Source organism: Ovis aries, chromosome 7 (genome assembly GCF_016772045.2).
Source record: "Ovis aries strain OAR_USU_Benz2616 breed Rambouillet chromosome 7, ARS-UI_Ramb_v3.0, whole genome shotgun sequence".
Lineage (NCBI taxonomy): Eukaryota > Metazoa > Chordata > Mammalia > Artiodactyla > Bovidae > Ovis > Ovis aries.
In genome coordinates, this window is record NC_056060.1 from 14,319,558 (window position 1) to 14,332,174 (window position 12,617).

A 12,617-nucleotide genomic window follows, 5' to 3' on the forward strand; every position below is an offset into this window, starting at 1 on the left:
TAATAAATACTAATAGGATGTGTTAATAAGTAATATTATATATTACAGAACTCATTGTTTTCAAGCTTTTTATTGAAGTATAACATACATGCAGAAAAGGGCACACATCATATGTGTTTAGTAGTTCACAAACTGAATATACCCATTTAACAAGAATCAGATCAAGAAAGAGAATAATCCATAGGTTCATCAACTATAACAAATGTATTACTCTGCTGCTAGTGGTGGTAGTTTAGTCAATAAGTCATGCCCAACTCTTGCAATCCCATGAACTGTAGCCTGCCAGGCTCCTCTGTCCATGGGATTCTTCAGGCAAGAATACTGGAGTGGGTTGCCATTTCCTTCTCTAGGGGATCTTCCCAACCCAGGGATCAAACCCAGGTATCCTACACTGCAGATTCTTTACCAACTGAGCTAACAGGGAAGCCCATTTGCTCTGGTGGGGGATGCTAATAATGCGGAAGGCTACACATGTGAGGCACGGGGAATTTATGAGAAAGATCTGTACCTTCCTCTTAATTTTGTAGTGAGTCTAACTAAAACCACTCTTAAAAAATTGTCTTAAAAAAAGAACTATAACAATCAAAGAATGTTTTTCAAAAGACAGAATTTAATTCCAGTCCCCCAGAAGTCACCTCATACTCCTCGTAGTAATTGTCTCTGCCAACCTGTAGTGATCACTTCTCTGTCTTCTAACAGAACAGATGAGTTGAGGCCAGTTTTTATACTTCATAGAAATGAAATAAAACAGTGAATACTTTGACACCTGACCTCTTTCACTCTTCCCTATGTCTGTGAGATTCTGCGCTGCGTGTGACTGTAGGTCATTCTTGTTGCTGTGTAGTAGTCTATCATGTGAATGTGCCATAATTTGTTATCTGCTCCATTACTGATACGAATTTGAGTACTTTCCTGGTTGAGTACCACAAATATAAATAGTGCTGCTATGAATATTCTAGTATATGTCTTTTGAAGAACATATGCACACAACTTCTGTTGGGAATTGCCATAGACTGTTTGTGACCCCCATAAACAGTTTTGAAAACGTTGAAGTCCTAATACCCAATGTGATGGTATTTGGAGATAAGTCCTCATGTGTGAAGAGGGGATAAAGGTTATGTGAAGTCATAAAGGTGTGACCCTATAATAGGCCTGGTACCCTAACTGGAAAAGAGTCAGACACAGAGTTAGCTCTGTCTACCATGGGACGATTTACAGCAAGAGGGAAACATAAGCCAAGAGGAGAACCCTCACAGGGAACCCAACTGGTTGGCACCTGATCCTGGACTTCCCAGACCCCAGAACTGTGAGAAATACATGTATTGTTGGCTAAATCTAGTCTGTGCTATTTTGTTATGGCAGCCTGAGCACACTATCTAGGAGTGGTATTGCTGGGTCATAAGGTATGCATTTATTTAGCTTTAATCAATAAACTGCCAAAAAAATTTCCAAAGTGGTTGCCAACCATGTATAAAAGTTCTAACTGCTGCATATCCTTAGTACTTTCTATCTTTTCTACCTTAGCCCACTCCAGTGGGTGTGTAATATATAAGGTAATATATATTTTATTAATAGTTCCATTTCTCATATGATTAGAGAAACTAAGCACTTTTTTACATTATTGAACATCTAGATGTTCCTCTTTGGGAAGGGTCCATGAAATATTTTGGCCAGCTTTCTATTAGATTGTCTTTTTAAAATGATTTGTTCTAGATACCAAATGCTTTGTCAGATATATGTAATGCAAATACTTCTCTCACTCTTTTGATTACCTTTTTATTTACTCTCTCAATAATGCATTTTAATGAACAGAAATTCTTAATTTTAATATATTCCAAACTATCAACTTTGTAGAACTTATTTTTAACATGTTCTGAACATTTGCAATGTCATAAGTGCCTTTAAAACAAAACCAAAACAAAATCCCTTCTTTCTAGGAGCGGCATGATACACCCATGCACATGTTAAAAGCTGTACAAGGCAGCACTATTTATAGATATTTTTAAGGGGTTCTGTCTAAGGGATAGGTCATCTCTCCATACTTTGTGGAAAACTAAATATTTGTTCATTTAATGCACTTAAATTACTGGACACTAAGCAATGTTTTTAAACACTGACTTAGGCTTTTGAATAACAACTTCTAAGTCCCTTTGGGGGCACTTGAAGAATTAGAACTGAAAATTCATTGCTATGAAGAATTAGAACGGAAAAGAAAATCAAGCATCTGGTCTGAATTGTAGTTTTTTGAGAGATTATCTTATTTCAATTATGGAAGGAGTACTATATACAGTTAGAAAAGATATCTAGATGTCATGTTCTTCAGCTCTGCATCTTTAGGCTGGGGTAATATTTCATTAAAACACTCTTGAAAACCTAGGTGTGGTACACCATCTATCAGAAATCTTTGGACGAACTTCCTGTCTTACAATAGAAAAGAGAGATAATCAAAGAGCCTTGGATCAGAGAAACCTTTACCACTGATGAGGTTTTTCCAGGAGAGCGTCTTCCAACAGAACTCCTTCAGTTCCCTAGCTGTTTTACAAGCCTCCATGAGAAAACGTGGTGCTAAGGTAAGGTAAGGTAAGGTAAGGTGAAGTCGTTTAGTCGTGTCCGACTCTTTGTAACCCCGTGGACTGTAACCTACTAGGCTTCTCCGTCCATGGGATTCTCCAGGCAAGAATACTGGAGTGGGTTGTCATTTCCTTCCCCAGGGGATCTTCCAGACCCAGGGATGGAACCCAGGTCTCCTGCATTGGAGGCAGACACTTTAACCTCTGAGCCACCAAGGAAGAGGTGCAGTGCTCCCTATGTAAATTTCTGGTTCTCTTTATCGGTGGTTTTTACCTTATATACTACAGAACGTAGGATTTCTCAGACTGAATTCAGAGGTTCCCCAAATGTTTGATTCAAATTTTATTTTTTAATAGATTTTTATATTGTCGAAAGGGAGATGTCCAAATTTTTTTTAACATATTACAAACTTGCCATGCATTAATTTGAGTTAAGCCATTTCAGCATAGATCTCAAAATTCATCTCCAGTTGTCATCTTTAGTTGAAGCACATGCCCAAGATTTCAAGGTGAATCACTTAAAAACCACTCTTACTTATATCTACTTCTCCCAAGAGATCAGGATTTTCTTGACAGTAAACAATCAAAAGAGTAAGAAACTGTTATTTTAAAAAAAGAAGAAAAAAAGAAACTATCCTCAGGCTACTATAACTGCAACTGTTGTCCACAGCCCCCAACTTCAAAAAAATTTGAGCATAAAACAGCAGGGTTAAGAGCGCACTGGCAGTGGGCCAGCCATGGCATCCCAACCATACTAATTCCTGTTGGTCTTACCTGTGTCTCTGCCAGCCAGGCTCCCTTGATTCCTTCCCATTTCTAAGCTTGGTTCTGCAGACTTCCTATTTATTATTTTAGCTATCCAACTGCCTTCCAATAAATTCCTTTTCTGCTAAAAGCAAAACAAAACAAAGTAAAAACCCAAGACAACAACAAACTAGTCTCATTTTTAAAATTTACCTTTAATATTAAAATTTTGCACTTAATAAATGTTTAGTAATAAAACACAAGTTTTCATCTACTTTATAGGTTGGGGTTCTATGACAGATTTTGTTTCAAAAGGAACTCCATCTTTTAAAAATTTAATTTGAACTCCTGTAATGGTTACTGCCTTGAAAGCACTGCCACATTTAGCCGCTTAGCCTCAGCATCCGGAGCTCCTGGAAGGAAGTTAGAATTAAACAAATACCACTTTCTCTGTAAGCTTCGGCCTTCAAGAACCAGTCACCTCAAGATCTCAACATCTGACATCAGTTTCAACACAAGTGTTTCTAATCATCTTTTCATTGCCTTTGGTGTTGCCTATTGTTGAAGCAGTAGAAACTAGAGATACAACAGCTCTCTTGTCAGGTGTGGTTCTCAGCATTACAGGGATCTGTGCTTGTTTGGGGGGGGGGTGTATATGCACGAAGAAGAAATGGACAGGTATGACTTTAAAGGGCCTCCTGAATCAAGCCTTGACCTGAAGACCTTTGTGCTATTGAGGTTCAGAACTGAGCTTTGGTGTCTGAAAGTTCCCAAGAAAGAGCAAACTGGGTAGTTTCACATTCTTGGTTATTGACTGTGCAAACCAATATAATGGAAAAATTGATACATTTGAACAATTGGTATACTGAACAAATTTATAATATTGTGTTAAATGGAAAACAAAATGTTTTCCTCACAACAAATAATGCACTGAAAAACATCATCTATAGCTTGCATTTGCTAGTTAGAAAGGTCAAAGTAATGAGATGGCTGAAATTTGTGTAAGTAATATCTCATAGTTTCAGAATTCTCAATAGGAAGGAAACTCTTGCTCAAAATCCTAGGAAACTGTTACTGCTCAGTTATAATCAGTACCTCCTGTATCACTAAGGAGTCTTTTTTCCATTATTTTTATTGGATTTTTGTTACCTCCCAAGTTAATATTGTACCTAGATATTAAATACAGTTGGTTAAAAATTAAAACGTATCTTTTGTGGGGGAAAAACTTTAGAGAACATATTCAATGTATTTAACATTGAAATGGGGAAGAGATTTAATGTTTAACAAAGACAAAAATATCTCTATATGAACTGAGCAACATCTCCCTGGTGAGAAGTACTATATTAAATATCAACCCATTATGTAAAGTGTTAAAAATCATGGTACTGAATTTTAAAATGTTAAATATAAACCCATTATTAAAAAAAAGTTTAAAACGTTTACTTTGAAATCATGGTATTGAATAACTTCCCAGATTCTTGTCTTAGCCTCCTTCCAACCACTTCTGTGCAAATCTAACTATATTGTGCCTCCCCATAAAATCTTTTAAAAACTTTCATCTAACAGGGAATCCTATAAAAGTAAGGTTTAAATTATTTGCTTGACTACAAGGCCCCTGAAATTACTTATCCTACAAGATTTGGTACATGGTTGTACGTGCTCAATCACTGTTTGTTGAAGGAATCAATAACAACTGGAGAATTTAAGAGTCGTCACACTATCCTCCACTCCCCTTGAGTTTTCAGCAATAATATTAACAGCAGTGGTTATATGGTGCTTACACATAATTATCTCATTTACATCCAGCACTTTCCAGACACATTTTGTATGGTTTTTTCCCAAACATGAATTTAAGGCATGTAAGAGGAAATGCCTCTCTAGAAAACAGATGTTGTACAAGTTCTTACCCCAAGAAGCTGCAAAACTTGAGAAAAAGTTTTCCTAAAGAGGTTTGCAGCAATGAAATTAAGACGCTTACTCCTTGGAAGGAAAGTTATGACCAACCTAGATAGCATATTCAAAAGCAGAGATATTACTTTGCCAACAAAGGTCCATCTAGTCAAGGCTATGGTTTTTCCTGTGGTCATGTATGGATGTGAGAGTTGGACTGTGAAGAAAGCTGAGCACTGAAGAATTGATGCTTTTGAACTGTGGTGTTGGAGAAGACTCTTGAGAGTCCCTTGGACTGCAAGGAGATCCAACCAGTCCATTCTAAAGGAGATCAGTCCTGTGTGTTCATTGGAAGGAATAATGCTAAAGCTGAAACTCCAGTACTTTGGCCACCTCATGTGAAGAGTTGACTCACTGGAAAAGACTCTGATGCTGGGAGGGATTGGTGGCAGGAGGAGAAGGGGACGACAGAGGATGAGATGGCTGGATGGCATCACCGACTCGATGGACATGAGTCTGAGTGAACTCCGGGAATTGGTGATGGACAGGGAGGCCTGGCATGCTGCGATTCATGCGGTCGCAGAGTCGGCACGACTGAGCGACTTAACTGAACTGAACTGACTGAAAACTAAGACTCCCAGTCTGGCCGTTTTCCAGGCTCTGAAGGAGATGGTGGTGCACACTGCATGGAGAGATATAAGGCTTTCTAAAAAAAAAAAAAAAAATTTTTTTTCTGTTGAAATATCTGGGGCTTATTTTTAAAAACACGAGAGGGAACCTAAATGGAAAAGTGCTCCCCGACTTTACTAGCCAATGCAAATCTCGGGACTTGGATTTAACTCACTTCCCTGAGGACAACTTCTTCAAATGTTTCCTCAACACCACCAATGAAGGATTTCTTCAGTCCAAGACTTGGAAAAGAGACGCGGGCTTGAGTTCTGACACTCCATTGTTTTAAAGCTTAATTTTCTTCATACCTGAACTAATAAAACTCACGAACCTTCCCTCACTCCCTTCCTAGGGTTATTAACGACTTTAGAGAGGTCTTTGGTGACGATTTAACTACCTCAGCTAGCTCACTCCGCCGGGCCCTCCCCGCTGATCCACTCTTTCCCCAGGAAGCCGCGGGACCTTTGTGCGCACGCGCCGCGGCGCCCCGGGGGATCTCGTGCACTCGCGCGGCGCCCGTTGGGCGTCCCGCTGCCACCCTCGGGGAGCGGGCGCGCGCGCGCCCCTTCGGCTCCGCCCCCAGGGGCGCGCGCCCGTAAGGCGGCCGAGGGGCGGGGGACGCGGGCGAGGCCGGTCATGGAGGCCCTTCGGAGGACCCACGAGGCTGTGCTTCGTCTGCTGCTGTGCCGGCCCTGGGCCGCGGGCGCCGCCTCCCGCCCGAAGCCCCGAGCCTCGGAGGTGCTGACGCGGCACCTGCTGCAGCGGCGCCTGCCTCACTGGACCTCCTTCTGCGTGCCCTACAGCGCCGTCCGGAACGACCAGTTCGGCCTCTCGCACTTCAACTGGCCCGTGCAGGGCGCCAACTACCACGTCCTGCGCACCGGCTGCTTCCCCTTCATCAAGTACCACTGCTCCAAGGCTCCCTGGCAGGACTTGGCCGGGCAGGACCGGTTCTTCACGGCGCTCAAGGTCGTCAACCTCGGTGAGTGGCCCCGGGCCGGTGAAACTCGTCCCGCCGCCGACGGCCCCACTGTTTGCAAAGCACGCTGACGTTCTGCCTCCGAGGCCGCGACCCCGTCCCGAGATCGGACCGCGCCGGCGCGGGGTTACCCTGCCCCGGCCCCGCGCAGGCTCGCCCGGGCGCACGCGCTCGCCACGCTTCGCCCAGTGCCGGGGCGTTTCCCAGGCTCTGCCTCCGCGTCCCACCCACTCGGCAGCTTTGCAGGATTGACCCTGGTCCTGGGCTTCTGTATTCCCCGCCCAGCAGGTGCTTGTCAGAGCTAAGTTGTTGCTCGTGAATGGTACCCCGGAAAGTGGGGCTTATTGACAGGCCTGTACAGTGGGACCCCTCTGCATCTGCTCCCGGTGAGAGGGCATTTTATTCTTACTTCCAGCCACTCGTTAACTAGAAAGAGCCTTCCACTGGGCAGTAAGGAGGAGGGTGTAGAGCGCTGAAAATGGCTCTGAAGTTTTTATAAAATGCCTGATTATATGGTAGGATTCATTCCCATGAACATCACTTTGTGGGTGCGTTCAGAGAATAAAATCGGAAACTACTTTTTTAAGTTTCTTTGTTCTCTTTACGTGAAGTCCCAGCAAGTTCGTTGTACTAAAACCACCGAAGGTTTTCACCGGTGGTATTGGCTTCTTCAGATACTAGGCCTAGAAGATATTTAAAAAATTGCCTCTTTAATACTGGTATGTTTTCATGGAAGTATTCTAAGTCAGAGTATTTACTCTTGCTGAATGTTTTATCTTTCGGTTAATGACAGAAGAGGCGTGAACATTGACGTGGGTGCATCTTTCATGTTTTATAGGTAAATGAAAAATAGGCCTCAGGATGTTTGAACCTATTAATAACTGATAATCAAATTAATCCATATTTCAGTAATTTAGAATCTAGATGTGCAAGCTAACTTACGTTACCCAACCAGTTTTTTGACCCAGAATTAAAGCTGAACACGCGGCCACACTTTTACTATATAGTCTTGACAGCTTCTTAAATTTAAATACATTAGGTGTATTTTTGCTTATAATTACTCACATATGTAAATCAGGGGGTCTGGAGCCATTGCTCCACTAGTACTGTCCTGAGTTCATCCCATTAAGGAGAAGATTATTTAGCGATGTGTAATCTCCTAAAAGTATGCCTTATTATTTGGCTGATGAACTATATAGAGCATGCCCACTAATTTTGAGGTTGATGTAAAGAAGTTGAAGAGTGTAGTGATTTAGAAAACTCAATTCAAAATTATTTGGAGAGACTAGAGTGATGACTAGATTCAGGAAGAATACTTTTGTTTTGTTGAATAGCATCTTCAGAAACAGAAAAAAGTCATTCTTCCCAAATGTACAGTTAATACACTTTAATAGGTTAGGAAAAGCATAACTGGAGAGTTGTTGGTAAACTATGTTCCCAATGCCTTTTTCTGAAAAAGTTTTCACCGTTTAAGAGCGCCTTACTGATTAGGGCCTAATCTTTTTAGGTAGAAAGAAATCCAAAGAAAATAGGATGCCCAGAACATGCTCACATAGAAAAGTAGTGAAAGTAGTAAAATCTTTTGAAGAAAGAAACAACAGCTGTAGTTTTTTTTGAATGTGTGTGGAAGAGAAAGCTGAATAGTGATTTAATGGTCTTTAGGACCTCTTTAAAATTCTAAAAATTCTGTTTAAAAGAGAGTAAGAATTTTAAACTGAAAGGAAAACTTTCTGCTCAGGTATTTGCTTTAATACAAATTGGCTTATACTAATAAAAGGAGATTTTTTTTCTGGACTTTTTATTCACCAATTTGGTAATGTTTATTTTGTGTTATTGTCTTAGGGGAGGGAAGTAGATAATAGGAGTCTTTCTTATTCTGTGTTGTGCTATTGCGCCTCTGGATCATCAAGTACGTATTCTATTTAAAAATACTTAGGATTTTATTCCTCCTCTTCCCTTTCAAATTAGTAATTATCAAAGTAATTCATTTTTCCATTTTGTAAATAATAAAGATTTCTCTTTTACCCATTTGTTCCCTTTCTCGCCTGCCTTCCTTTCAATGGAAGCGACATCTTTCTGATGGTTTATCAGTCTGGGTATCCTGCTGGGAAGTAGATTGAGATTTAAGAAAATCAACTTACCATTGGAATGAATGGGTAATTGGAGACTTGCTACAAAGTTCTAATTTTTTTTAAGTGCTTAATTTGACAGTGGTTTACCTACTGTTCAGCTGACTCAAAATGAATTATTATGCAGACAACTGGGTTTCACATTCATTTTGATGTTATGATATGTTTCAGACAGTCTAGAAAAAATTTGATTTTTCATCAAACCTTATAGTTTTTATAGCATATGTGCTATAAAGAAAATTATGGGTTTTTTTTAACTCTGTTAATTATGTATGTGGCTAATCTTCACATTTAGTGTATTAGCCTGACTGCATTAAATAAGTAGACTGTAGGATAAAAAAAAATAAGAGAATTTCTGACTCCCATATCACATCTCAACCCCCTATCAAACAGCATTAACAGTACCTAGTTGTTTCTTAGTAAGAGCTAATGTAGTTATTAGTAGTCCTTGGTCAGTCCTTCATTTTAACTGAAAAAATACTGACCATTTGTGTGATTTTTAAAAAAAATCAGTATTTTACAGGAAACTGATAAATACTGTAAAAACAAACAATTTTCAGTGTCACCAGCTATTTCTTAACTGAATGTCCTTATCATTGGTTTAAAAGTCATATTTTATTTATCTTACTATCAATATATTTGGAAGTGAGTGAAGTTGTTCAGTCGTGTCTGACTCTTTGCGACCCCATGGACTGTAGCCTACCAGGCTCCTCCCTCCATGGGATTCTCCAGGCAAGAGTACTGGAGTGGGTTGCCATTTAAAATTAGTAATTATTTCTAGAACCTGTTTTTCTCTCACTCCATTGATTTTCACCTTTTGAAGTTGTGATAACATATATTAAAGTTTATTTTTTTATTTCAGCTGCTCCCTCTTCACTCACTTCTGCCTGTCTTACTCTTGTTCTCTTGTCCTCTCCCCCATTCTACACCCCCACTTGCCCCCCCTTTTTTTTTTGGTTGAATGATTAATAAATAGCTTTATGATGCTGATTTTTGTGGCTTTTTTGTGACATTCCCTTGAGGCTTTCAGAGATTTGCAGGGAGGTATTCACAAGGCAAAGAAGGCAATATACTGTGGAAGGTTTCACAGGAGTTCCAGGAAACCCTGTGGTTGTAAAAAACTGTGACCCAGTATACTCCTAAAAATAGAGAGGTGCCAGTCTGAATGGGGTTTTTTGCCTTTTCTCATTGCCAACTAGTGATGCTTCCCCTAATTAATCTTTGGCATCACAGTGGCTGGAATGCAGCTTCAGGGAATAAGCATAAAGTAGTCCAGTGAACTTACACAATCAAAAAAGAGCATAACACAGCAAAGATACTCTTGCAGAAAAAATAAGAAAAAAATTTAGCAATATGATTAGTTCTGAGCAAGTGTTGATTTCCCTAGTAATTAGAAAGAAAGTGATTTTCCAAATTACCGCTCTTCTTTTAAATTGACGTTTTTTGTCCATTTCTGTCCTATGTATGTTCCACTCATGCACAGGAACAGTAAAATTAATATTTGTGCAAAGCATACAATATTTTTATCAATTTCATATGCCTTTGGTTTTATACATATGTTTTTAATGTTATAAGTACTCATTGATTTTAAATAAGTGCCTTACAAAAAATAGGAATTACGAAAAATAGGAATTGTGAAAGTTTTTTTTTTTTTTGTCCAGCTTCCTCTCATGTGCCTATGAGGGCTTAATGCAATCTCTGACTAGTATATGTTTAGTTTCATGTATCACAAATGGCAGCTCATCACAAATGGAAATATTTCAAAGAAGAAATATATTCTTGGAGTCTACTGTTAACCTATTTCAAGTAGGTTGAAACAAGATTTTCAAATCAGTTGTAAAACTATGAATGGGATTCTTTCTTTCTCATGCTTGTTATTATACCAAAATCTTCCTTAGAATTAGGTTTTGCCTTTGATTTTGAAGATAGCTTTTTGACCTAGTTTCTTTTAAATTGTACAGAAATTATTTTAGCCATCAGTATTACTGTCCAACTTATAGCACAATAAAGATGACCTAGTAATTAAAGCTCAAGGCCAATAATGAAGCTGTCTACAATGAAATAAATTAATATTCTCTGTTTGCTTATTTGTGAAAAGACTATAGAATTACTTCATAATTACTCAGAGGTAATGAATTAATGTTTGTAAAGTACTTGAAGTAGTTTACACCAGTCTTATCTATAGTTTTAAAAATCTCTAGGCTCACACAATTGTTACTGTGCTTCACAATCATAGATGAAATCGACCTCTTAGGTAGAGTCAGTGTTCACTCATATTTTTATAACTTTATAATTTATTGATGGTGCTAAAGAGTGCTATGTGATTTATACTATGACAAATACGAGTACATGATTAATAAATGTTTATTTCACAAATAACATATTCATTTGTTTTTTAGGTATTCCGACTTTATTATATGGACTTGGCTCCTGGTTATTTGCTAGAGTCACAGAGACTGTGCACACCAGTTATGGACCAATAACAATTTATTTTCTAAATAAAGAAGATGAAGGTGCCATGTACTGAAAGTGTGCATTGAAGCACGTAAATATCAATAGATTTTTTTTCTCGTGTGTATGTGCAATATTTATTTTTGATCCTTTAAAATAAAACTTTGCAAACACCTTTTTCTTCCTACAGTGTCTGGTTCTTTAAGATGAATCATTGCCCTCAAGAGGCAAAGCTTTTCATACATTGTGATATATTGCATACTCTGTTTAGCCAATGGGAACCACAAACACATAACATTATACCAATTTTTTCCTATAAGTAGGTTGAACTAGAGATAAAAAATGATTGTAATTTATAGATTCTGTAGTTATATATCAACTCTTTGAAAATATAGATACCCACACAAGGAAGGAGAAAAAAGTCTTTAACATTGGGAAAAGTAGAGAATTTTGGAATATATGATGGAGATAAGATAACATCATTGGCAAATCAAAAATTGATAAGAATTCTAATTGCAATCTGAAATTTAAACCATTCAACTGCCAGGATTTTAAATGGAAATGTGTTAAAAGCCCTTGTGCCATTTTCCTGTACGAGAGGTGTGGGTGGAATGTTGACCCTTCCTATTACCTAAAGAATCCAATACCACACTAATTTTTTTAATGTGATAACTCCATTTAATGCAAATGCAGCAAAATAAATGAAATTAAGACTTATTAAAAGTTAAAATAGTGTGCTGATAAAGCTGTAAGAATGATTAAGATCTAGAAAGACCCAGAAAAAATAAATTTGGTAACTGCTTACAAAAGCAATTAGCTGAAACGCTACATATCATAGACTTATTGGCCATGGGAAGTGGGCTGAAATTTTGAAGACCTGATGGCAGTTTTGCATTAGAATTTTATTAAGTTAATTGCACTTTTGAAAACAAAGTCATTAAAAAAAATTTTATCCTTGGGGGTAGTTACAAAATACCCAGACGAATGGTAAATTTCAGAAATTTGGAGTAATTTAGGGAGAGCTAAGTAGAACTATTTAATTTCTAAACCAATGGGTGTTTAAGATTTATGATCTCTCCCATAATTACAAACATGCATTATATATCATTTTATGTTAATGTGTTGCTGATGCTCTGCAATGTTTACACATTTTTGTAGCACAATATTTTATAAAATTCAATCTAG

At 38.4% G+C, this 12,617-nt stretch overlaps 1 protein-coding gene and 1 pseudogene across 1 annotated transcript; both read left to right on the forward strand.

Annotated features, from left to right (window-relative positions):
- The first annotated feature begins 2,480 nt into the window (after positions 1–2,480).
- On the forward strand, positions 2,481–3,998 carry LOC121820021 (small integral membrane protein 30-like; annotated as a pseudogene).
- Positions 3,999–6,479: 2,481 nt separating this feature from the next.
- C7H15orf61 (chromosome 7 C15orf61 homolog) lies at positions 6,480–11,609 on the forward strand. Its single transcript, XM_004010258.6, has 2 exons — positions 6,480–6,855; positions 11,381–11,609. The coding sequence occupies exons 1-2, from the start codon at positions 6,510–6,512 to the stop codon at positions 11,506–11,508; spliced, it is 474 nt and encodes a 157-aa protein (XP_004010307.1). The 5' UTR covers positions 6,480–6,509; the 3' UTR covers positions 11,509–11,609.
- Positions 11,610–12,617: the final 1,008 nt, after the last annotated feature.

Bases quoted from the DNA above. Each gene is read 5' to 3' on its own strand.
- C7H15orf61 (XM_004010258.6), top strand. From the start codon at position 6,510: ATGGAGGCCCTTCGGAGGACCCACGAGGCTGTGCTTCGTCTGCTGCTG. The intron at 6,856-11,380 runs GTGAGTGGCCCC...TTTGTTTTTTAG, and splicing joins GCTCAAGGTCGTCAACCTCG to GTATTCCGACTTTATTATAT.